This window comes from Pipistrellus hanaki, assembly GCF_964339955.1.
Source record: "Pipistrellus hanaki genome assembly, chromosome: 16".
In the NCBI taxonomy this organism is placed as follows: Eukaryota; Metazoa; Chordata; class Mammalia; order Chiroptera; family Vespertilionidae; genus Pipistrellus; species Pipistrellus hanaki.
The window spans coordinates 23,043,841-23,068,436 of record NC_140518.1 but is presented as its reverse complement, the minus strand read 5'-3'; the positions used below and the strand labels follow the sequence as shown (position 1 = coordinate 23,068,436).

The window sequence follows — 24,596 nt, the reverse complement described above, 5'->3', positions numbered from 1 at the left end:
ACGTCATCTGTATAGCGGCCATTCACGGGGCTAGGTTAACTGGGCTAGCCTGAGACACCTAACAGACTGCTTAGTGCGCTGCTCCTCCAATTTGATGGCCGGCTTGAACTACTGGCAGAGTTTTCAAAGAAACCAACCCATCGCTGTTGATTTCATTGGTCTGGGGTACCGAGCATCAGGACTTTTTTTTTTTTTTTTTTTTTAATTACTCAGGCAATTCTATTGTGAAGCCAATACTGTGTCCTGGCCTGGCACCATGGCTCTCAAACTTTGTGTACACCGCACCACAGGTGGCTGGGCTGCATGCCCAGAGTTGCTGGTTGGGAAGGGCTGAGAACTGTCGCTTCTAATACAGTCCCAGTGCTGCGGGGATTACCCTGGTCCCGGGCTGTCGAATGAGCTGGGGTCAGAGGGTTTGTCTAGGTCCAAGCAGCATGTTTGGCGCGTCACCAGCTGTCCCAGGCACACCAACCTACAATCCCGCCTCCGTCTGAGAGGGCGTGGGGAGAGCCCCTTTGTGGGGGGGAGAGGGGGAGGAGCCTGCGTGGTTTGTCCCGAAGGAGAGGGTCAGGCCGCTCAGCTCACACACGGCATCGGGGGAGAGGGGTGGCCTTGGCCGGGGCGATGGGGGCCCAGAATCCCGATGCGCAGGTGGGAGCCGCGGAGGCCTGTGCGCTCAGCGCGGGAAGGACTTGCCTGGTCTGGAAGGGCCCGGGCTTCCTCTTGGCGGCCAGCTCCCCGGCGTGGGAGGCGGCCCAGCTGAGCTGGGGTGCGGGGTGGGGGACCGAGACGTTCGCCCTGGAAGATGTCTGCGGGCCCTTTGAAGCCTGAGCCGGAACCTCCCGCAGCCTTTTCTCCCGCTTTCTGTTTGTCCAAGGAGGTGACAAGCTGGCGCTCTGGCCTCCCTGCCGGTTCCCTTGGCCTCGCAGCCAGCGGCCTGCTTTCCCCGGGGTAACGGGCCGCTCTGAGCAAAGCCAGCTCCATGGGCGGCGAGGAGGCACCTGGTGAGGGCGGTGCAGAGCTCTCAGCCTCCCGGCCCTACAGACGCTTATTGGGGGGCTTCCTGGGGGCCTCGGGCCAAACTCTGCGCGCCGGGGAGGGGGAGGGGAGAGAGGGCTCAGCCCACGCCGCCCGCCGGCCACATCGGAGCACCAAGAGAACACCGAGTCTTTATTACAGGAATCCCTAAGAAACAGCCCCACAAGAAAACCCACACGTAGGAAAAAAGAAAAGAAAAACCAAAACACGAATAAAGCCACACACAGATGAGGGGCCGGCGCTCCCCCGCGGCGCGCAGGGGGGCGGCCCGGAGCGCAGCCAGGAGCCCCGCCAGGGGCGCTCCTCGGCCCCTGGGGTCAAATCCGAAGGGAGCTCGGGCTTCGGGGTCATGGGGGGCCCCTGTCTGGCCGGAGGGGTTGCCCCCCCACCCCCGCACTTCCTGAGCACCCACCTCGCCCTCCTCCTCTCGGGGTGACTGGGGGCCACCTGGCCCACAAAAGCTTGGCTCGCACCCCCAGCCCCCGCGCGGCTGGGCTGCTTCCACACCCCGGGGTGGGGTGGGGTGGGGAGAGGAGGTGACGCAAACCTCGGGCTGCCCGGGATCCGTCTCCCCGGAGAGGTCAGCACGGTCTCCTCCCGACCCTGGGGCCGGACACCCTCCCTTTGGCAGTGGTTGAGCCGGTTAAGGTTCGCAGAACCCGAGTTCCCCTTCCTCCTGGGGTCATTCACCTGGATCTTGGGCTCTTGGCAAGGCAGGGACACCCAGCAAGCCCTTCTGGCCCAGGCGCTCCCACCCGGGCTGACAGCCCCTTCCCCTGGCCCCACACTACTCCTGCCGAACCAGAGTCCTCCAGCTCCGGGGCGGCCACCCTCCCCATCCCTGCTGGGGGACATGCCAGCCCCTAAGGGGGGCAGCCTGAGGGGCCCAGGCAGGGTAGTCGGCAGATGCCTCTCTTTCCTGGCCCATCACCCCTCAGAGGGGGGCCCTGTGACTGCCCAGGGCTCTCCCTCCCCGCGCTCTGTGCCAGAGAAGACTGGGAATAAAGGGTATTCAGAGGGAGCAGGGGATAGGGGAGGGGGTCAGGCAGTGTCTGTGGCCCAGCAGGGGTGATGGGAAAGGCTGGGAAGCAGGGGCTCTACCATCAGGCCCAGGAGCCTCCAGTAGGGTCATCCTGCCCTTTGTGGCACTCCAGCCTTTGCCCGTTTCTGCGTGTTTTTGTTTCGTTTTTTGTTTTGAAGAAGGGGGTTGGATCCTGCATTTCCACTCATTGCCCATAGAACAGCCAGGCTACAAAAGGGGCCCTGGTTGGCCAATCACCGCCCTCCGCCCTCCCCCCTCCCCCTCTTCCAGGTCCTTCCTCCAATCACAGCATGCAACTCCCAAGTTCTAAGTCCCATTGAAAGTGGCAGTGGCTCGGCTGGACTGTGGCTGGAGAATCGCTGGGCCTTGGTACTCAAGCACCATCTGTCCATCTGTCCATCTGTCCGGCTGCAGCGAGGCTCTCCAACTGGGGGCCGGGATTGCTCTCCGGCTGCCTCCACCAGGTCAGGTCATCTCCAGCGAGGAGGAACTGCTGTCATCTGGGAAGGAGAAGGATGGGAGAAGGCTTTTCCAGTGAAGCCCCGGGGTCCTTCACCACTGGCTCCTGGAGAGATGGTTTGGGGCAGAAGCTACCAAAGACACAAACCATCGTCTCCTTCCTCTGAGGACTGTGTCAGCCTTGGAACCCTGCCTGGACACACACACACACACACACACACAAACACACACACACACACATATACACATACACACACAAACACACACATATACATACAAACACACACACACACATACACAGAAGCACACACACACACACACACACACATGCTCCTAGAAATGTTCCAACTTGCAGAACACCAGGGACTCTGGCAGCTAAAGATGAACTGTGGGACTAGCATTCGGTGGAAGCCGCTGAATGGGAGGGCTGAGAGGAGGGGAGGTGCCCAGCCCTCTGTGACACAGTGGTAGCTCAGATGAGCCAGGCTAGAAGTCTCTGTAGCAGCAGAAAAGTAAATGGGAGTCAGAATTCAGTAGGCCCGCCGAAACCGGTTTGGCTCAGTGGATAAAGCATCTACCTGCGGACTGAAAGGTCAAGGGCATGTACCTTGGTTGCGGGCACATCCCCAGTGGGGGGTGTACAGGAGGCAGCTAATAGATGTTTCTAACTCTCTATCCCTCTCCCTTCCTCTCTGTAAAAAAAAAAAAATCAATAAAATATATATTTTAAAAAAACAAAAAAAGAATTCAGTAGGCCCCGCGCACCAGCCTGAGGAGTTCATAAACCTTTAGTGCTCAGACGAGCAAGGGTAAATGGAAGGAACGTGTTCTGGTGATGGAGTGAACAGAGTAGGGGTGGGGAAGAGACCAGTGGCTGTTAACCAGGTGATGAGAAGGAAAAGGTAAGAGAAATGACATGGGGAAGTCAGGGGGAGAGATGGGCCTTCAGCGAGTTGACATCTAGAGCCAGAGAGATAACCGGGGGCATAGCTGGGGTTATGGAACTGAGATGGAGATTCAGATTTTGGAGCCAAATGCACAACAGGATTACTGATACTGTAACAGAGGGTGGTGGCCAGGCCATGGTGAGTGAAAAGCTTTCTCTCTCTCTCTCTCTCTCTCTCTCTCTCCCTCTCTCTCTCTCTCTCTCTCTCTCTCTCTCTCTCCCATTAACCCTCACCAGAGTATATTTTTCCCATTGACTTTTAGAGAGAGTATAAAGGAGGGAGGGGGAGAGAAACATGGATATAAGAGACACAATTGGTTGCCTTCTGCTCGCATTCCAACCAGGGCCAGGAATCGAACCCACAACCCAGGTATGTGCCCTTGATGGGGAATCAAATCCAGAACCCTTTGGTGTGTGAGGTCAATGCTCTAACTACAGTGCAACACTGGCCAGGGCAGGAGTGAGAAGATTTCAAAGAGGGGTAAGGACAGAGCTACCAGGAGAGGTAGGACTGAGGGAGTAGGAGGAGGAATGAGAGACAGAAAGGGACCCTGAGAATGGGAACCAAGGGAGAGCAGTTTCAAGAAAGACAATGGGCAGAGCGTGCAGAAGAACGCACCAGAGGACACAGCACAGGAGAAGGCCTGGCCCTGGCAGGTGTCAATCTGGGGAGGGGAGGGCCTGCCAGCCTGCCGTGGGTGAAGGAGGAGGCCCCTTTTTTATAAGCTGGGTGATGTTTAAGATGGGGAAGGGGAGCCAAAACCGGTTTGGCTCGGTGGATGGAGCATCGGTCTGCAGACTGGGGGGTCCCGGGTTCTATTCCAGTCAAGGGCATGTACCTTGGTTGCGGGCACATCCCCAGTAGGGGCTGTGCAAGAGGCAGCTGATCGATGATTCTCTCTCATTGATGTTTCTAACTCTCTATCCCTCTCTCTCTTCCTCTCTGTAAAAAAATCAATAAAATATATATATTTTTTAAAAAGATGGGGAAGCCGAAACCGGTTTGGCTCAGTGGATAGAGCGTCGGCCTGCGGACTGAAAGGTCCCAGGTTCGATTCCGGTCAAGGGCATGTATCTTGGTTGCGGGCTCATCCCCAGTGGGGGGTGTGCAAGAGGCAGCTGATCGATGATCCTCTCTCATCGATGTTTCTAACTCTCTATCTCTCTCTCTTCCTCTCTGTGAAAAATTAATAAAATATATTTAAAAAATAAAAAAAAAAGATGGGGAAGAGGAGAGTGCAGACTTGAGGAAGGAGCTGGAAAGGGAAATGCTGGAAGACTCGGGAGAGAAATGATAGACAAGGCCTGTGCGGGAGTGGCTTTGGACTGTCCGTGTTTTCCCTGGGGACCCATGGGAAGGAGGCGGCAGCACTGAGGGGCGTGGGGGCCTCTCCCGGGACTTTATGGGAGCCTTCTGGAGCAGTGAGACGTGTGGGTGCAGCCACGTGGATGAGGAGAGCCTGAGGGGACAAACGGTTGGGAAGTGCCTGGTGAAGAGTCACAGAGGTGATGTGGAGGCCAGGTGCCCCGGCTGCAGGGACAGGCCCTGGGAGCTGTTCCTGGCTGTGTCCTCTGCACGCTGGTTTGCCTCAGCCGCCTCCACAACTACCCTGAGGGCAGCAGGTATTCCTGCATCATCTGAAACAGCCACACCGTCAGCTCAAGAAGAGGGGACACACACACACACACACACACACACGGACAGGACAGCAGCTGGGGGAGGGCTGGAAGAGGGGCAGGTGCTGCTGAGGCCTGGAGGAAGTGACAGTCCCCGTTTTCTCCCCCAGGGACACTCAGGGAGAGAGGAGGGACGGCAGCCTGGGGCCAGGGCTCCTGCCAGCATCAGAGCTGACCTGAGAGGGGCCATTTCCTCATCTGCTTGTGGCAAACGCTACCCACCCCACCCCTAACCCTACCCCCACCCAGCAGCCACTGGGAGAGGTGTGTGTGTGTGTGTGTGTGTGTGTGTGTGTGTGTGGGCGCGCGCGCGCGCGCTCGGCCAGGGTGGGGCCATCCCTGTCTTTTCTACCTATTCCTCTCAGGGTGCTGCGTGTGTCCTGGACTGTTTCTCACTCATTGCCTGTAATTATTTGAGACTAAAGCTGATTATTTTTTTTCCTGTCTGCAGCATCTGGCATTGGCAGGAATGGTTATCCTTCATCAACTAAATAACCAAGTAAAAGAAATGCAAAAGTCTAGTTTCCAACAGAAGCTCGTGTCCCCTGCCACCATGAGGCCAATGAGGAGGGCAGACGCTCGGGGCTGCACCATCTAGCTTCCTGATGCCTCTGGACTCCCGAAAAGACACCCAGGGTGCGGGGCAGGCAGCCCCGGGCGGCTGTGGCTCCGGGCCTTACCTCCTACTGTCCTTCCCGTAGGGCCTCCTCCACCTTGGGCACCTCCTGCCGCCGGCCCCGGAAGTCTTCGTCTGAAAAGCAGAGGGGAGCTGCCTCACCCTCCACCCGCAGGTCCCTGCTCAGGCCTGTCCCCAAGCTGAGCAAGAGCACCCACTTGTTGGCAGGGACACACGCTGACCCCTAGGGTGGGGGGTGGGGGTCAGGTGAGAAGGCAGCAGGGCTCAGTACAGATTAGGACACCTGTCTGCCGGCCTGGCTCCATCACTGAGCTCCACAGCCCCGAACAAGACTCTTCCTCCGTTTCCTCACCTATAAAGTGGGACTCTCCGGATGGCCCCCAAGGCCCCTCAAGCCCTTGTTTCTGGATGTCTCCTGGCCACCGAAGGTCCCTCTCTCAGAGGCTCAGTGGGCTCTGAGGCAGTGGCTGCTGTCCACATGGCCTCTGGGAGGGACCGGAAGAATGCTAAAGGCCTTGGGCCCACAGACTGAGCCTGCCTGGAGCTTGGTTCTCAAGTTGAAGCCTGTCTGCCCGCCATACTCCAGAGACCATTGCCTGGCAACCACCCCTGGCTCTCCGTGCTCCCGGCAGAGATCTAGGCTGGGGTGTGGCCGGAGCTCCCCTTCGGGGGTGGAAGGAAGGGAGAGGCAACATGGTCCCAGGGGGAGGACCCGTTTCTTTGGGTCACCTGCCCCCCAAAACCCTTGAGGTGTCACCCACGAAACACCCAAGAAAAGGGCCACTGACTACAGGCAACTTAAGAGATCCAACCACCCCGCCCTCATGCCTCACCATAGGCGTGGCCCTCCACGTCGTCCAGGAGGTTGGCTGTGGACGCAGCAGCCCCCAGCCTGCCCGGCCATTCAGGAAAACTGTCCCAGGGATGGGTGGGCACTGCCCTAGGACTCCAACTCCCTGCCCTCATCCTCTACCCGCCCCCCCCCCCCCCCCGCGCTCCAAGCTCAGGAAGCTCCCACCACACCAGCCTTATCCCCCAACAACCCCACCCACCCACACACACACACACACACAAGGTCTCCTCCAGACTCTGTTCCTTTCAGCTGGGCAGCCTGGCCCTGACCCGCCCCGACCTCCCATCCGGTAACAGGGCAGCGATCAGCTCCCCCCGACCCGTTCCCCTTTGGCTGCTCAGCTTCTAATACCCTGGGCCCTTTTTGACCATCAGGGATGGGAGCCTGGGGAAAGATGTGGAAATCCTCATCTTTTCTCGAGGAAGTAAAAGAGAGAAGGCCTTGAAATGAGGCGCAGAGATCTGAGGATCCGTTCAACCGGAGAAACTAGGGAAAGGTTTGCTGGTTTCGGTAAAACAATCGTGCTGTTTGCTCCAGGCAAAGAGCACAAACGCTGCAGGACAATCCTGAGCCTCCAGGAGGAAGAGAGGGAGGGGGATGCTGGCCCTCTCCCCAGGCCTGGTCATGGTGGTGGAGGTGGGCACAGAGAGAAGGGGCAGCAGGCTGGCGGCAGGGAGAGGGGTGAGGGGTGAAGGGAGGGCCGCAGAGCCCGGGCCTAGGGCTGGGGGAATGTGCAACCTCGGGGAACCCAGCCCAGGGTCTCGGTGCCCTTAGGACACACCACTTTCCCCCGGCCCCCTCCCCAGGGCCAGGCCAGAAAGGATATGACTGATGCTTCAACAAGTGTTTCCTCTTTGACTTGCGCATCTTGGTCTTCTCCGAGAAGGCCCTGGCCAGTTCAAACAGCTTCCTCCGGGTGGCTGCGGGCAGAGAGACAGACCTGTGAGCCAGCAGCGGAGCACCAGGGAGCTACCCACCAGGGCTCGGGGCGGATGCACGCAGGATGGCCAGGGAGCTGGGGGCGGGGGGATGGGGGGGACGCCCGGCTGGTGCCCCAGGGGAGCGAGGCTGCCGTCCTGGGGTGGCCTGCAGGGCAGCACGGGCTCCAGGGAGCTGGATCAGGGACAGCTGGCAGCCCAAGACCTAGGTATTCCTTCTCAGCTTCACCAACGGCAAAGCCTCTGGGCTTTCTTTCCTGCCGCCTCCTCCCCTCCCCGCGCCATTTCCAGAGCTGGTTCTGGGATTTCCGTGACTAATCCCAGATTTTCCTTGAAATGGAGCCTGAGAGGACGGCAGCCTGGTGCACGCACGGGTGTGTGCAGTGGGAGGAGCGGGGCCGGGCGGGGCAGGGGCAGGCGAGCCCTGGCTGGCAGGACTTTGTGGGAAGAGGTCACGGACCCACAGGCCTCTCGCCGGCAGGAAGTGGGCTTAGCAGAGCCCTCCCCACTCAGGCCCGGCTAAGCTCCCTCAAGCCACAGCGAATAGTAAAACTTGGGGGGGAGAGTTTATAATGCCGCACATTATTTTTCTGCAGACAGACAGCTCAAGAGGATTTAAAACTTAATTTGTCTCCAGACTCAGCTGCAGGGGGAAATGAGGCAAGAAGGCTGAGGCAGCCAGCCTGCGATTAAAATGTCACTTGGGTTCACCCAGAGTCCGCTGCATTAAAAATGCCGGTGGCTCCCCGCCACCACCACCCCCCAACCCCCGTGAGGCCACAGGGCCCATCTGAGGAGATCTGAGAGGGGGACGTGGGCTGGACTCACATTTGCCCATGTGCTTCAACTTGTCCCTGAATAAGGCATCTTCAGACACAGCGTGGTTGGCATCGTTGGTTCCTGGAAGTGGGGGAGACACCGCTGAGGGCCAGTGAGGGAGAGGAGGGACGGCCCCTGCCCTGCGCCCTGCAGCTCAGCTAATCCGAGCCACGTTGTTTGATAAGTCCCCCGTGAGTCCTTCTGATCCATCTCAGAGGCCCCGGTGTCGATAGTTAATTCGGGATCAAGGGCAGAGGCTGCTGTGGAAACCGGTGGATGCACATCTGGCGGGGCCTGAGCTCCAGCCTGTTGCTTGTGAATTGGTCCTGCAGGATTTTCTCCTGGGAGCCAGGATCGGCTGCGCTCCCCGCCCCCTGCTCCCCGCCCCCACTCCACCGCACCGTGTAAGGTCCGTGGATTCTGTCTCTGAGGCGGGCAGCCTGTGTGTGTGTGTGTGTGTGGAGGGCTCTGGTTGGCAAAGGGCCACCAGGCACATATGCAGGCAAAGCCCAGGTGTTGAGTGTGGAACAGGGATCTCTGGGTCTCTCGGTCCCATGTTCCCAGCTCGACCTCGTTTGTGCATCCCAACAGGCTACTGCCCGCCCCTGGCCCTCCTCAGCCACTGAGGGCTCCGGGAGGCATCTGGCCCGCTCTCGAGGCAATTCCTGCTTCTCACCATCTTACACATGAAGCTCAAAATCCCCTTCTCCCAGTACTACGGCAGGATCTGGCGCCTAGTGCAGTGGTCAGCAAACTCATTAGTCAACAGAGCCAAATATCAACAGGACAACGATTGAAATTTCTTTTGAGAGCCACATTTTTTAAACTTCTTCTAACGCCACTTCTTCAAAATAGACTCACCCAGGCTGTGGTATTTTGTGGAAGAGACACACTCAAGGGGCCAAAGAGGCACATGTGGCTCGCGAGCTGCAGTTTGCCGACCACGGGTCTAGTAGATATCCCCCAACTACCAGACGAACGAATGAATGAGTGAATGAGTGAGCGACCCCTTCCCAGACTGCTCCTGCCCTTTTCCTCCCGGTGCATTTGCTATAATCAATGGTGTGTCCTTAGCTTGGCTGGTAGCTCTACCCGTTTCTTAGATGTATCTCCATAAGCTTCCCCTGGGCGGAGACCGAGGCTTGGAAGTCTCTTGAGTCCTTCCTGTCCCTCCTCCCAGATGGACATTATGTGGTGTGGCTTGTCCCATTCTTGCCCTTGTTTCCAGACACCTCTGAGGAGTTCAGCCCGCGTGTTAGCCAACTCCAGCTGTGAGCTCCAGCAGCTGCTGGGTTATAAGAACCCAGGGCTGCTAAGCAGAGGGGCCATCTAGTTCCACACTGAGTGCACTGCGGGGTCAGAACCCTCCTGCCAGCCCATTTGGTCACCCTTCCCCCAACTCCAAATATGCAAAGCACAGCTGGGGCTTCTCTCCCGGGAAGGCAGGGTTACCTGGGGCAGGAGAGGGAAAGCCAAGGTCATTTCCCACAGCCACGCTGCTGGACTTGGATTTCTGGGACTCGTATTTCAATCGATCTGGAAAAGGACCACATTCAGGCCAGGGAAGTTAGCGCCTGGGCTGAGACCAAGGCCAAACCCCTAGACTCACACACAAGCACACACACACACACAATACGTGCACACACGTCTGCTGGCTATCAGGGAACCAATGCTATCATAGACACTTCTGCGCTGACAAGCACTGGCATGGTAGAATGTCAGAATCAGAGGACTCTGAAGATCGTATAGTCTAACCCAGGGGTCTTCAAACTACGGCCCGCGGGCCACATGCGGCCCGCAGAGGAGTCTGATCCGGCCCGCCAGGTTTTTTGGGCAGTGAGCGCAGCCGAGGTGTTACAGTAGGAATTAGTAGTTCCTATAGTCCGGCCCTCCAGCTCTCTGAGGGACCGTGATCTGGCCCCCACTTTAAAAAGTTTGAGGACCCCTGGTAACCCTTTTCTTTAAAAGGAAATGCCCAAAGACCCCCAGCACTTTTGCTACAGAACTGGGGCCGTCCTTCAGCCTCTGTCTCAGCCTACCCTCCCCTCTGCACACCTTGTTCCTCCCCTTTGACATGTTATCAATCACACACACACACACACACACACACACACACCACCGTGACCTGTAAGACAGACCTCTTGCTGCGCTCCATCCCAAACACACTCTCTCCCTGAAGGGAAAAGGCAGCCAGGCTGGACAGCAGGGTCCCTGGGCCAAAGACAACCCAAACACCCCCAAAACTCAGAGCCCCTGCTCTGACATCCTCCACTTGGGGAGGCTCCCACTCTGGCACCCACAGACCGGTCACTTTTCCCGGAGCTCCAGACACATCATGCCAAGGCCAGTGCCTGGCACAGAGCAGATGTGAAGGGGAAGAAGAGGGCATAAGAGGGCACATCTCTCTTCCTCTGAATATGGGGGTGGGAGAGGGGATAGCTAGTGATGCTGGTTCCCATTTGGCAGGGTTCTGGGGCTCCCCCAGGGATCATGGGGTGTGGGCAGTGTCTCAGCCCTTGGCCTCCAGCCCCCTGCCTCCCTGAGCCCCAAGGCTCCAGCGAACGTCAGCCACTTCTTCCACCACGGAGAAGGGACACAGCCCCCTCCCGCCTCCCCTGTGCTCCACCTCTCTCCAGGGCCCTCTGCCCGCCTCCCCCCTCCCCCCCCCCCCCCCCCCCCCCCCCGGTGCTCCACCTCTCTCCAGGGCCAGGAGGAAGTCTCTGTTGCGCTGCAGCTCCTTCATGAACTCCTCGTTCTGCAGGAAGAGCGCGATCCTCTCGTCCTCCAGGTACTGCTTCCAGCGGCTCTCCTGGTCCCGGGTCCCGGGCCCGGCCGCGGGGGGCAGGCCGCCCTCTCTGTTCACGGGCTTGGGGCCCCTGGGGTTGCCCTGAGGAGGGGAGCGAGCATGCTGAATGCCCAGTCACAAGGGCACACGAGCATAGACAGCCGTGCACATCTGGGTGGACACCTGTCCGCTCCCAGGACCTTCCAGCCGCACCCTGGGACCCGCACCTCCTCTCGGGACCCAGTCACAGGCCCACACCCCCTGCAGGGCCACATTCCCCTCTGCTCAGGAAGCGGCGAGGGCTCAGCAATGACGTGTCCTCCCCTGGACCGCCCCATGCCTGGCTCTACACCCTGAAAAGTGATCTGCAAACTGCTCAATAGCCTCCACACGGTCCCCAAACCAAACCTCTCCCCGCACCAGTGGCCTCAGGGTGCCACCCCCTCTGCAAGAGCCCTTGGGACATGCCAACCTCCGGGGAGAGGCGGCCTTGGCCCTTTCCCAGGGAAGGGCAGGAAGGTGCTCTGGCTCCCTGCCCCTGGCTATCCCCACGCCACCTCCCTCAAGCCTGGGGTGATGGCGGCAGCCAGTGTCCTCAGGGCTGTCACCTTCCCGGGTGGAACAGGAAATGAGGCTTTCCCTTCAGCATCCTTTCCCTGCAAACCCAGGACAAGAGCAATCGCTCCCCCCGGGCTTACATATCGGAAAGCGAATGGGCGAGCAGAGCGGCGGCCAGGCAGGCGGGCGGGGGTCCCCCGTACCTGCCCGCGGTCCAGCTGCTGCGGCAGGATGCGGAGGAAGTCATCGGGGAGGTTGCCCAGCAGCGGCGGGTTCCAGTTCCGGTAGCGCCTCTGGCCGGAAGCGGGTGCGGAGTCCAGCACGTCGATGCTGGAGGGCGAGAGGGGACCGTGAGGAGGGGGCGGTCAGGCCCGAGCACGGGCGTCCCGGCCCGTCACTCCGGGATCCTGCTCCGAAGGGCGCACGCCCGCTTCCCGCGGCCCCCGCTGCTTCCGTTCACAGCGGTGCAGCCCGAGGCCTCAGGTCTCTGAGCCTGAGAGCTCTCTGTTCGTGGCTCTTGCGCTGGACCGGGTGGATTCAGAAGGAGATGTTTATAAACATCCTCTAACGACAGCAGGGATCCTTTTGTACTTCCACCCCTCGCACCCCGCACAGCATGAGCTTGTGGCTGCTGAGTAACAGGTGTGCTCTGAACAGGCCAACAGCCCAGCCCAGCCCACCCCCCTCGCCTTTATGGGTGTCATTACACCGGGTTGGGGGGGGGGGGCATGGGACACCAGGACCCCTAGAGAGTAGAGCAAATCCCGGCTCCAGTTCTGGCACAGCCACATGCCAGCGGGGTGGTCTCGGGTGAGACCTGCTCCCCTCTGAGTCTTTCTCATCTAGAAACTGCTGCCTCCCTGCCTATGCGGTACAGCCCCTTGAACCCTTGATCGGAGCTCTGAAAGCCAGGGGGTGCTCAGGGGCTGCTCTTCCTAGGCTCAGGGCCTGGCAGCTTGGCAGGAGGTCTGTGCCGGGCAGAGGCCCGCAGCCAGGAGGGGAGGAGAGGGAGAAAGGCAGCAGGAGCCGGTGCCCTCCCCGCCCCGGGCTCCCGCCTGCCGCCCTAGGCCCCGAGGGCAGCCTGGGGCCCCGCCAGGCGCTCCCCACAGCTCCGCGGTGGCCTGCAGCGTGGCAACCACAGGACACGTGTTCGCTGAATCAGGGAGTGACACACGCCGAAGGCAGCCGGGGGCGGCGGGGGCCACTCTGGCTCCAGGGCCTGGCTTTGATTTGGTCTCCAGCTCCAGGAATCCCGCGGCCCCCTCGCTGGAGGGGAGCTTTTCCGGCCGGGCTGCCGCTGCCCTGCAGCTGCCCGTGGAAATAACTTCCTCTCCCTTTCTATTTTGGGCGGGTGGCCTGGCGGGGGCCAGGAGGAGGGGAGGGGGCGGCGGCGGGAGACGGGATAACAAGCTGCTAAGTGCGCGGTGGGAGCGGCGCAGGCGGACGGGAGCCAAAGAAGCCCCAGCCTGCCTCCTCACCCCCTCGCTGCTCGCCTGGAGGAGGGGATGGTCCGCGGAGGAGCCTGGCTGATTCCTAGGCAGTTTTGTGTCTCCATCACTCTGCCTTCTGTCACTGCTGGAGGCTTCGTGGGGTTTTTTTGTGTTTCTTTTTTTTCTCTTTTCTCTCTAAGGGCCTGAGAAGCAAGGGAGCAGGCACCCCGTTGCTCAGGGCCTTGAAGACCAGCTTCAATGAATCTCAGCACAGAGACATCCTCTCCAGGGTCAGCTCCCTTCCTGGGGCTTCAGGGTCTTTATCTGGGACATGGGTGGCCACCCAGGAAAGCTGCGGAGGGAGGGCCCTGGAGTCCCATCTGGACTCCTCTAGACATTTTACTGGAAAGCCCTGGTGGGGGGAGGCAGTGGTGAGGAGGGATAGTCTTGTCCTTAGCTGGTTCCCTCACTGCTGGGCCCCAGGTCCTGGAGGAAGGGCCGGCCCAGCCCCCTCCGGGCCCTGGCACCCGCAGAGATGAGGTCAGCCCGTAGCTGGAGAGACAGGGGGGCCCTGAGCCCAGGCAACTCCACTGCGGTGGGAAAGGAATGCCAGAAATGAGCTGGGAGGCAAATAAAAAACTTCCAAGGCTGTAATTTCAAGGGGAAACAGCAGGTGGCCTGCGCAGAGGGTCCTCTGGGTTTCAGAGCCCGTCTTTTATTCAGAAGACAGGGAAGGACGGGCTGGGGGGATAGGGGAAGGGGGAGGGAGAAGGATGGGGAGGCTCTCCTGCCCTGAGCCTGCCCCTGGACCCCAACATTAGAACGCCACTCCCAATCAGACCTCCCGGGTTACCCATAGAACAGACCCCAGAAGGCTTTCAGAGCCAAACCTTCCAGGCAGGGTTTTGGTAAAAGCAGGGACACTGAGGCCCAGTTGGGTCAGGCCCTCTTCCCAGGGCACCCAGGTCATTCAGGAAAAGCCTGGACGCAGGATCCAGGCCTTCCAGGCACACTCCCCTGGGATCCCCCTGCCTGTCTGTGCCCCAGCAGGACATGCTCCCAAACCCCTCCCCATCTGCAGGCTCACAGGCACCCCAGTTCCGGGAGGTGACAGAAAGGTGCCAGGCCATTCCTCCCCCAACTTCCTACTCAAATCCGATCTCCAGCAGCAGCCAGAGGGAGATGCTAAAGCACTAACCACACTCTCACTGCATGCACTCTCCAGTGTGAACATCCCGGCTGCAGGACAAGGCCCAGCCATGACCTGCCTGCCTCTCCAGCCATTCCACACACCCTGCAGGTCCCCCGGTGAAGTTTTTTATTTGCCTCCCAGCTCAAGGCCTCCAGGCCTTGGCACATGCCCTTTCCTTTGCCTGGAATGCCCTCCTGTCCTCTGCTTCACCAGCTTGCAGCTTGGGCATCAGCTCCTCTAGGCAGCCTTTGCTGTCCCCTGCCCCCCAGGCCTATGCCTCCCCCAGACTCTAACCTCCGTGCAGGGGGCAGGGGGATCTGTCAAGGCAGCGCTGTGTTCATCGCTGCATCACACACATGGTTCAGCACCTATATACTGCAGGTGGCTCGACCGGTGCTGGGTGGAGAGACTTGGGCTTAGCAGGGCCATCCTGGAGCAAAGGGGCACCTGTGTGGAGGCTGGCACTGCCCCCCTGACACTGGCCTCTGAGGGAAGCCTCCCCATGGCCTCAGTGTTCAGTGTTAGAGCTCAGAGGCAGGCAGGCAGCAGGGGCTGGGAGGAGCAGTGAGCCACCGATGGCAGTAGGCCTGACACACGCCTGGCCCTCTGCTGAGTGCCCTCCCCCCCAAACACACACACACACACACAGCTCTCATGCAATCCTTCCAACAATTCTGTGGCAGGGATTAGCATTTCCCAGATGAGGCAAACGAGGCTCTGAGACATTAAGTAGTGAGCCAAGGGCCACAGAGCAAAGGCACCTAAAAGATCAGAAGTTAGGCAGCTGAAGGGAGGGGGTGTGGGGGAGAGCATTCTGCTCTAGCTGATTCTACAACTCAAGTTCTCTTCTCTGTATCCACCCCCAGCCTAGCAAAGCCTTCATTTCTGGGTCAGAGACTTTTCAAAGTCACAGGGTCTGAACGGGGCCTCCTAAGCTTTGGTCTAATGCTAAGGTCACCTTGCCCCCTGCTTCCAGCCCTACCCCACCCACTGCAGCCGAACACCCAGCCAGAGCAGGGGCAGGAGGATGTGGCCCGGAAACCCACACCTGCCTGTTTTCCCTTCTGAAAAATGGGCAGAACCACTCTGCCTAACAGAAATTAAAGCATTTGCAAAAACATCTTGGGATAAATTTTTTTAAGTCAAAGGGAAATCATTTAGCCCCAATCCAGGCTGGAAGTCCTGCCAAGGCCTCACCCCAATCCACCTACTTACTCCCTGCCTCCCGCCCCTTTGCAGCCTCCTACTCCCACTTGGGATAAAAGGAGCCCAGCTTTCTCCTGTCCCTGCCTCCAAACACAGCTCCCCCCCCCCCCTCCCGTAATCTGCTCGGCCTCTCTCGGCTCCCTAAGATTCAATCACAGAGGATTTTCTCATTGGGGAGGCAACTGGACACAGCAATTAAGAGCCCTGGGTTTGGAGTCAAAAGGACCTGGATTCAAATCCTAGCTGTGTAGTCTCAGGTGAGATTATGAAACCTCTCCTGGGCTCGGTCTCCTCATCTGTAAAACGGGGGTGCCAGCTGTGCCCACCTCAGAAGTTGTCAGAGGATTTGAATGGGATGGCTCGCCAGGGCTTCGTCAATAAATGGTAGCTGTTAGTACTGTCCATGCCTGTATGATAGCAGTTCTCCACAACCACTGTCTGAGGCTCCCAAGATGCCCAGAAGAGAAGATCCACTAGAACAAGTCAAGTCTCCTGCCCCATCATTTCCGCCACCTCTAACCACCCCAGGCCTGACTCACTCTAAGGAACAGCAGCTCTAGGACGAAGAGACACCTGGACTCCAGCAAGCTCCACTCCAGAGATGAGGCCCAGAAAAGCAAGCACCTCAGCCACCCAGGGGACCCAGCGGACAGCCAGTTTCACGTTCAATTTCCAAATCACAGAGCCCCCCACCTGGAAGAAGTCCCCAAGGACCTCACCTCCAACCATTGCAACCCAGCCAGAGCAATGGCTGGAGGCAGGGACAGAGGTAGAGAAGAAGTCTACTCCCCTGCCTCCAGCTATTGAACTAGCCTAGAAAAAGAGACTTACTTGTTCCCCTTACTTTTAAGATTCCCCACAACATCCCTAGACCAGGGATGGCAAATACATGTCATCCCATCAATTACTGGTGACCGTCTGGGAGCACTGCACTGAGGAGGATCCTGAGGTTCTGTCTCCAGCGAGCGGGAACGAGCACAGTGATCTATCCGGAGGATTTGTCACCGGCGGGAGAGGGGGAATGTCAGTGCACACGTGCCACCTGTTTGTCATTCCCGCTCTGCATCTCCACTGACTACCGGCTCTCAGAAAGCAGAGGCTGAGCCGGGACTCTGTCCCGTACGGTGTTCGGCACAGCACCTAGCCCCGAGCAGGAATCCAGTGAATGTTTGCTCATGGAAGTTCTCCTTGGTATCTAGCTAAAACGGGCCTTGCTGCAGTACAAGCCTGTCTTTGCTGAGGGGGTCCAGCCAAGATTCCCAGTGTGTTTGTACTCAGTCCCAGCCCCGGGTCCCTTCCCCACCGCCCTGCGCTCCGACAGAAGCCGGGTTCTTTCTCACCGGGGAGGCGGGGTGGGCGGGGCCGGGAGGTAAGGCCTGTCGAACATGTGCATGTGGTAAGCCGGCGGGGAGTACACGGGCGGGGGCTCCTCATCGGAGCTGTCAGGTTCCAAAGTCCTTTCCAAGATCTGTATCAGAGGGAAGAAAGGAAGAAATATTAGCAGCTCTTCCTTGAACTTGAATAACACTGACACACAATCAGGTGTGGGCGAGGATGTGTAGTCAGAGAACTCTGGGTTGCTGATGGATATGCAAATCATTACAACCGGCACTTGGCAAAAACCAGTCTGGCTTTGTGTACTGAAGCTACTACACGCATGGCTGCCCCTGACCCCACAATTCCAACACACTCAACAGACAAGAAGGCGCATGTCCCCAGAAGAATGTTCAGAGCGGCATTATCCGCCCAAGTGCGGTTCAGAAACAAGCAAAGCAAATCGCCGGGAGAGAAGTCAGAGCAGTGTGACCCCCGGGAGGGTGAGGAAGGCCAGAAAGGGGCGCGAGGGGGCTTCCGGGTTCCTCGGATGTTTCCTGATCCGGCTGCTGGTGAGACTTCCCTGAGCCGCACACGTACGCTTCATGGACTCTTCCAGACGTGTGTTATGGTTGATAACCAACGTTAACATCATCCACACCCGCTCTCAAAGTACTTCCATGTGCATTATGTCCCCTCAGCCTCAAACAGCTTGGCAGGATCGATGTGGATTGCTACCCCATTTTACAGATGAGGAAACTGAGACCCAGGCTGACAAGTGACATGGCAAAAGCCACGCCAGTGTTTTTAGAACTGAACCTCAACTTGAGCATGGGTCTCCGCAGCAAAGGTCCCTCCTTCCGTCACGATGCCTGCATTCCCAGGGTGGATTCCCAGGGAGGACAGTGGCAGGGCGTGTGCCCAGATGCCTCTCCCTCTTAGACTCTTGTTTTCATGCAGGAGCCAGAAAAAAGGGTAAGGAGAGGCCAGGGGGCGAGCAAAAGCTGGGGTTCCTGCTACATGGCCTGACCTGGACCCTTCCTCACAGGCCCACAGAGGAGTCTGGGCAGGAGGCAGCTATCAGCCAGGAGAGCCCAGGTCACACCGCCCAACTGACCTGTATCTTCGCCTCCTGCTCCCGTGGCCTCTCCTCCCAGCTCTGTCCCATCTCCTCTGAGACAAAGAATGTGGGAAGGGCTCAGGGCCTGTCAGTCAGCCCCAGAGTCCCCAGGCTCCACAACTTAATCTCAAGTGAGTTTGCAGAAGTCACTGCTAAACTGACTCTGAGTATTGGCCTGTGGACTGAAGGGTCCTGGGTTTGATTCTGGTCAAGGGCACATGCCTGGGTTGCATGCTCGATCCCCAGTAGGAGGTGAGCAGGAGGCAGCCAATCAATGATTCTCTCTCATCATTGATGTTTCTATTTCCTTCTGTCTCCCTTCCTCTCTGAAATCAATTAAAAATATATATATAAAAGGAATAGGATAAACTGCCTCTGCCCTGCCTCTGCAAGCCTGGGCCGGGCCGGGCTGCAGAGTCTCACAGGGACACCTGGCAGATGGGCAGGTGGTGAGTGAGCACGCACACATGAGTACACACACACACACATACACACACACACACGCACACGCTCTGTGCATACACAGCCAGCCTGACCCAAGGAGACCTCCCGCCCTGGAATGCACTGACGTTCTTTCCTTTGAGGCGGAAAGTATTTAAACAGATGCTTTTGCAGAAAAGGAGAATGTAGCTGCGTTTCATGCTGCTACCCCAAATTTCCACAAGAAGGGAGAGAGAACACTGTGAGCTCCATTCCTGTGCATGGGCGGGCCCCCGGGACCTGGCAGGGGGCAGCGGGGGCCCCCGGGATCTGGCACATCCAGAGTGCATGCTGCCGCCGTACCCCGGCCCCCGGCACCTGTTCCCCACACCTCGCTGCTTGGAGGGACAGGGCTCCAGGCTGAGCCGCTCCTCCCTCGGTGGCCGGTCTGGTCTGTCCCCCCTGAGGCTGGTCTGAGTGAGAGAGGGATGAGGAAGGGAGAGCTCAGTGGGAATCGTTCCCTGAGGGAAGCTACTTGGGGTTTCCCATAACTGGTGTAGGAGTTGGCCCCCCAGATTCAGGGAGATCAGGCATCCACAACGGCACCAGGAGGACCCCCCCATTTCTCAGCCTCTCCCGCACCCCGGTACAGCCTCCTGGGGCTGCGAGAACCAGACATTTTATCAGAGGCTCCTGGAGCAGAACGAGGAAACGCCAAGGAGGCAGGCAGTGGGCCAGGCACGCTCCGGAAAGGCTGATCCCCCGTCTCTGGGGAGAGTAACCCCAGCCATGTTCCTACCCCTTACCCTCCTCCCCGCTCCCCCCCTCCGTCTCCCCCCCTGCCCCGCCGGCCTCCCTCCCCCAGCCTCCCCAGCCACAATGAGATTGTTCTGACTCTGAAGGTGTGGAAGCTTTCGGCTCTGCGGCCTCCTGACCGAATTCAGGGTGGGTGATGGATGCCTGCCAGGTGCTCTAAGGGTCAGGGTCTGGCCATTCATCTGACAGAAGATGTTTCTCTGCGGCAAGGGTCCCCCTCCGGCCAGCCCACCATCCATCAGCCCTCAGGGAGGGGGCTTTTTCCAGTCAGCGGTTATTGTCATTCCAGCTGCTGCTCATAAATTTTCCGAAGCGCTTTCCGCTGGCTCAGGAACGGCCCGCCCGCCGGTGCGCCTCGGCCGAGCTCCAGACGTGGGGGGTTGGGGAAACAGCCCAGGAGGGGTGCTGAGAAGGGGCCCAATCCAGAAAGCACGATTCTTAGAAAAACAGAAGCACACGCGGTGCAGGCCTCTGTAGGGGACGCTGAAGCCGTGCAGAGGCTCTCGGGGCTGTGGGTGAACAAAGGAGGAAACAGCATCCCACATGCCAGGCCGTCAGAGCAAACAAGACTACAGAGTCAGAGTTCACAGAGGACCTTCCTTCCAGCTCACACTTAAAGGATGTATCTGTAAACACATGTGCACATGCACACACACACACACACACTCATACATGCACTCACCCCTCTTTTGCACAAAGAAAATCTCTATTTTCTAATCCTCCTCTTCTTGCTAATCCAGGCAGGTCAAAGGAGGGGCCTCCAGGGGAAAAGAGACTAAAAAAAAAACTGGGTACAGACAGCAGCACCATTTTTTCACTCAACAACATTCCCTCAGTGCCTGCTCTGTGCCAGGACTATCCTGGGAGCGAGAGGAAACACCAGGATGAGCCAGATGTCATTGCCACAGCTTGTCCTCTGCCCGGGGAGAGAAAGCCCAGGCAGCAGCCGTGAGGGAGGCAGGGCTAGAGGGCTTGGCCCTGCAGGGTGACTGATGGATGGATAGCCGCTGCCTGCAGGGCTGTGTTGAGTTGGACTCTGAGGCCATATCTGGGTCTAGGTTTTCTCGCTGAAAACAAGGGCAATAATAAAGCCCCCTCACAAAGCGTGCGAAGACTAGGAGAGAAGAGACATCAAAGCACAAGGATGGTGCCTGGCACAGGCTGCGACTCAAGGAAGAGCAGTGTTAAGTCCCATCCGCTGGGTCCTTCCGCCTGTGGCTGCGTGTCCCACCTGCCCCTGCTGGCAGAGACCCTCTCTCTGAAAGACTCTGTGCCCGTTCTGCACCCAGCACTGAAGGTCTCGTGGGGACTGGGGGACCAAAGGTACACGGAGCTCTTGGAGGGGCCAGGGAGACTGGCCACGCCCAGCACGTGGGTTGGTGGCATCTCTCCCGTCCAAAGTGTGAAGAGTGAGGAGAGAAGGGTTTGGGTACCTGTCGCTCACCACTGCCTCCATCGTGTCTGATGTCACCCCTCTTCCGTGGGTCCCTGTGCTCTAGGGACACAGCCCCACTTTCTCCAGGTAAGGCCTCCTCACCTCCTGGTCTCCACACATTCAAGGATCCTGACAGATGGCCCGGCTGTCAGTTCCCCAGAGATTCATGCTCTGTTTCACCTCGGAGCTTTTGTCCCAGCTGCTCCCTCTGCCCTCATTCCTGACTCTTCTTTTGGGGCTCAGCTTCGCCATCCCCTCCTCCGGGAAACCATACCCTCCCGTCCTGCTTCTGTTTCTCCCACCACAGCTCTCATCACCCTGAGCGGCCCTTGCCTGATCCTTGCCCCTGTTTTCCCCTGGGCCGTGAACCCTATGAGGGCAGAATCTTAGACCTGATCAAGGCGGAGACCCAAAGGTTCAAGAGTAGAATTTCCTGGGGGGGAAAATACAGACTAGAGGGCTCCCGCCTTGGATTGGCATTCCCTGTGTTGGATGGGGCCTAGGTGTCTGCATTTTTAAGCTCCTTGATTCTGATGACCCCTAGTCTAGTGCCATGCTTGGCATACCACTGAGTAGGTGCTCGGAGCTTGTTGAATGACTGCAGGATTTCTGCCCATCAAACAAGGCCGCTGACCGACTTGGGCACCGTTTCCCTAGGAAAAACTAAGGCTGCTCGGCAGGGGTATAACTCAAGTCTTCTAAGGTTCGAACAGCGCTGGAGCTCCTGGTGCAGTACCAGGCCCCGCGCCCCTACCTCCGGGGGGTGCACCCCTACCTCCGGGGGAATGCTGTCCTCCGAGTCCGAGCTGTCCTCATCGCCGCCGCCGGGGCCGCCCTCCAGGTTCATCTGCAGCAGCTGGTCGATGGTGGCGTCCACGGCGCCGCTGTTGGCGCGCAGCACGCACTCGATGATGTCGTAGTCCATGTTGGGGAACATGGTCTTGAAGTCGTCCATGGCCTGGTTGAACTCCAGGCGGCGCACCTGGCGGGGGGGCCGGCTGTTGTTGAGCTCCTGGGAGGTGGGCGCGGCGCTGCCCCCGGCCCCGCGCGCCCCGGCGGAGCCGCCCCCTCCGCTGCCACCTCCGCCTGCGCCACCGCCTCCTCCGCCGCCGCCGCCGCCACCGCCGCTGCTGCTCCGGCGGAACAGGCTGGTCATCTTGCCGAGCCTTTGGGCAAAGGTGCTGCCCGCCGGCGCCAAGCCCTTCTCCCCAGGTCCCTGCGCCGTCTCGCGCGCTGGGCGGGCTCGGGGAGCTGCTCCCGCGCCTTGGCCTTGGCCTTGCCCAGCCGCTGGGCCACCAGGTGGGGGCCGGACGGGCGGGGTCCCCGTGTCAGGAAGCTAGGGCACGGAGCCACCGGTGGCCCTCGGGGAGTGGTCTTCGTGGGGCGGCGGCATCCGGGCCTGGGCCGTGGGAAGCGGCTCGACAGCTGGTCATCCACACCCCCAGAGCATCCTGGGCCGGCTCCACGGACCGTCCCACCTGGAAAGGAGGAAGGCAGAGTCAAGGGCAGAATGCAACAAACTGATGGCGAGGGGGTTAGGGCGACCCTGCCATGCCCATGGGAGAACTGCTTCCTTCTGCTTTCTCCAGCTGCAATAGTGAAGCAGCCCCAGCTCTTCACTGACACGGAGGGCTGTCCTAGTGAGCAAGGGCTTACTCTGCACCCCGCACCATCCTGTGTTCTGTGTGGCCCAACTCAAGACACCACTGAGGCAGGCGCTGGTATCCCCATTTTGGAGACGGGAAAGCTGAGGCATAGACACTGAGAAGGTAGAGGGGCTTCAATGAGAATTCAATAAGGCAATCCTCAGGCCGGTGCCTGCAGCACAGTTAGCTCTGTGACTGCTGCCGCCACTGCCCCAGAAGGCTAAGGAAGAAGCAGGATCAGTCCGCACACTGGCCACGCTGCCACCCAGAGTAGCTGGGGCGGGGGGATTCTAAGGGATCCTTCCCCACTATTTGGATGTCAACTCCTGGAATTCCCTCTAGAAGGAGATACTGGTCCTCAGAGGGCCAGGGGATGTCTGGCTGGTCTGGGCAGCTGGAGAAACGACAGGTCAAGAAGCTTCTTCATGAAACCAGTTTGGCTCAGTGGATAGATCGTCAGTCTCTGGACTGAAAGGTCCCAGGTTCGATTCCAGTCAAGGGCATGTACATTGGTTGCAGGCACATCCCCAGTATGGGTGTACAGGAGGCAGCTGGTCGATGTTTCTCTCTCATCGATGTTTCTAGCTCTCTATCCCTCTCCCTTCCTCTCTGTAAAAATCAATAAAACATATTAAAAATAAATAAATAAAAAGAAGCCTCTTCCTTTAACCCAGGTGCAAAGCCTTGAAAAAGTATTATGTGTGTGTGTGTGTGTGTGTGTGTGCCGTGCCATATAAAAGGCTGACAGGTCTAAGCCAGCCCCACACCCTGCTTTATCGCACAGATGGAGAGATGAGGTCCAAGACTAGGAGGGAGGTGCCCAAGGACACAGAGCCAGTCGTGGCAAAGCCCAGACTTTCCCATCAAAGGGTGCTCTGCGCATGAGGAGAGAGGGGCTCAGAAACGGTCCTGGGAAATGCAGGGGGAAGGAGCTGATGCACAGAAATGCCATTTTCACAGGACTCTGCAGGGACTCCCAAGCCAGGCTGCCTATCGTTAGCACCGGTCAGGCCGAAGGCCCCCGTCTCTCAGAGGACTGTCCCCCGCCCCCTCTCACTACACTCAGTGCGGCCTGAGGCCGGGCTGAGGTGTGGCTATCATGACTGGGAGCAGAGAGAAGGACGGCCCTCAGGGTCACACTCATCGATCTGTCCCAAGCTGCCTTTGCAACCAGCACGGCTGAAATGAAAAGCAATTTAAAACACATAAGAGAATTAAGGCAGATTGAGGTGTATGAGCTGTGCCAGGCACTTTCACATTTAATCTTTTTAAAGAAAAACATATTTTTATTGATTTCAAAGAGGAGAGGGGGAGAGAGAGAGATAGCAGCATCAAATGATGAGAGAGAAGACATTGATGGGCTGCCTCCTGATTACCTCACATTGGGGATTGAGCCCACAATCGGACATGTGCCCTGACCGGAAGTGAACCGTGACCTCCTGGTTGAGAGGCCGACGCTCAATCGCTGAGCCAGGCCAGCCTGGCTTCACAGTTCATCTAGATTACAACGCCAGAGACAGATGTTATCACCTCTCCTTTTGATAGCTGTGGAAACCAGTTCAGAGAGGTTCAGTGACAGGGGCAGAGTCACACAGCCAGCACACGGAGGGGCCAACAGTAGGAACCTACTGCCTAAGGACCAAAACTACCACCTCAGACTCGCAGGGCCGAGCGCCAAGGAGCCTCGGCAATGCAGCCATGTGTGCCCCGGGCTCAGGGACTGGGCACAGCCCAGCTGACATTCCAGCGGAGGAAACGTGACCCAGACGGCAATGGGGACGGGAGGGCAGGAGGGGCGTCTGCTGGCTGTGCCCCAAAGCTGGCTCTGTGACCTTGGGGAAACCACCTCACCGCCCTGAACCCCAGCTTCTGGGCACAGGCAGGGCAGCAGACAGCCCTGCCGGCCTTCTGAAGGAGGAAGCGAACCAAACCCGCTGAGCCCGTTAGACGCCTTGAAGGCTGGCCCTGAATCGTCGCTGTCGGCGACCTGGGGATCGGAAAGCAGACATCACACACCTGTCGTCCCCCAGGTCCCAGGGAGCCAGGCCTTTCACTTCCCAGTGAAGGAATCCAGGCCTGCCAGGGGGTGGCAAACGGCCAGCCTTCCCTCCAAGCCTGAGCAGACAGCCAAGCCTGAGTCACTCCCTCCTGGCCCAGAGACGCAGGCAAGCTGCCCCAGTGTTGTTCTCTTGACCTTGCCCAGCATCATCCCAGACAGTCCCCTGGAAGGCCAGGGGGGGTCCACAGAGGGGCGTGGGAGAGCCC

At 58.8% G+C, this 24,596-nt stretch overlaps 1 protein-coding gene across 3 annotated transcripts in view; it reads right to left on the bottom strand.

Moving 5' to 3' along the window:
- Nucleotides 1-1,151: 1,151 nt before the first annotated feature.
- Nucleotides 1,152-24,596, bottom strand: part of CUEDC1 (CUE domain containing 1) — a 78,085-nt gene continuing 54,640 nt past the window's right edge. Inside the window, exons 2-11 of one of the 3 annotated variants that reach the window (XM_084862593.1) lie at nt 21,461-22,163; nt 16,921-17,048; nt 11,956-12,082; nt 11,104-11,296; nt 9,862-9,945; nt 8,419-8,490; nt 7,479-7,572; nt 6,633-6,691; nt 5,843-5,913; nt 1,152-2,670 (exon numbers count right to left, since the gene is read on the bottom strand). In XM_084862593.1, the coding sequence (XP_084718719.1) occupies nt 5,846-5,913; nt 6,633-6,691; nt 7,479-7,572; nt 8,419-8,490; nt 9,862-9,945; nt 11,104-11,296; nt 11,956-12,082; nt 16,921-17,048; nt 21,461-21,841 (1,206 nt within the window). In that variant the 5' untranslated portion in view covers nt 21,842-22,163 and the 3' untranslated portion in view covers nt 1,152-2,670; nt 5,843-5,845. The remainder of the gene's footprint in view (nt 2,671-5,842; nt 5,914-6,632; nt 6,692-7,478; nt 7,573-8,418; nt 8,491-9,861; nt 9,946-11,103; nt 11,297-11,955; nt 12,083-16,920; nt 17,049-21,460; nt 22,164-24,596) is intronic. The other 2 variants (XM_084862594.1, XM_084862592.1) reach the window with 2 other exon arrangements.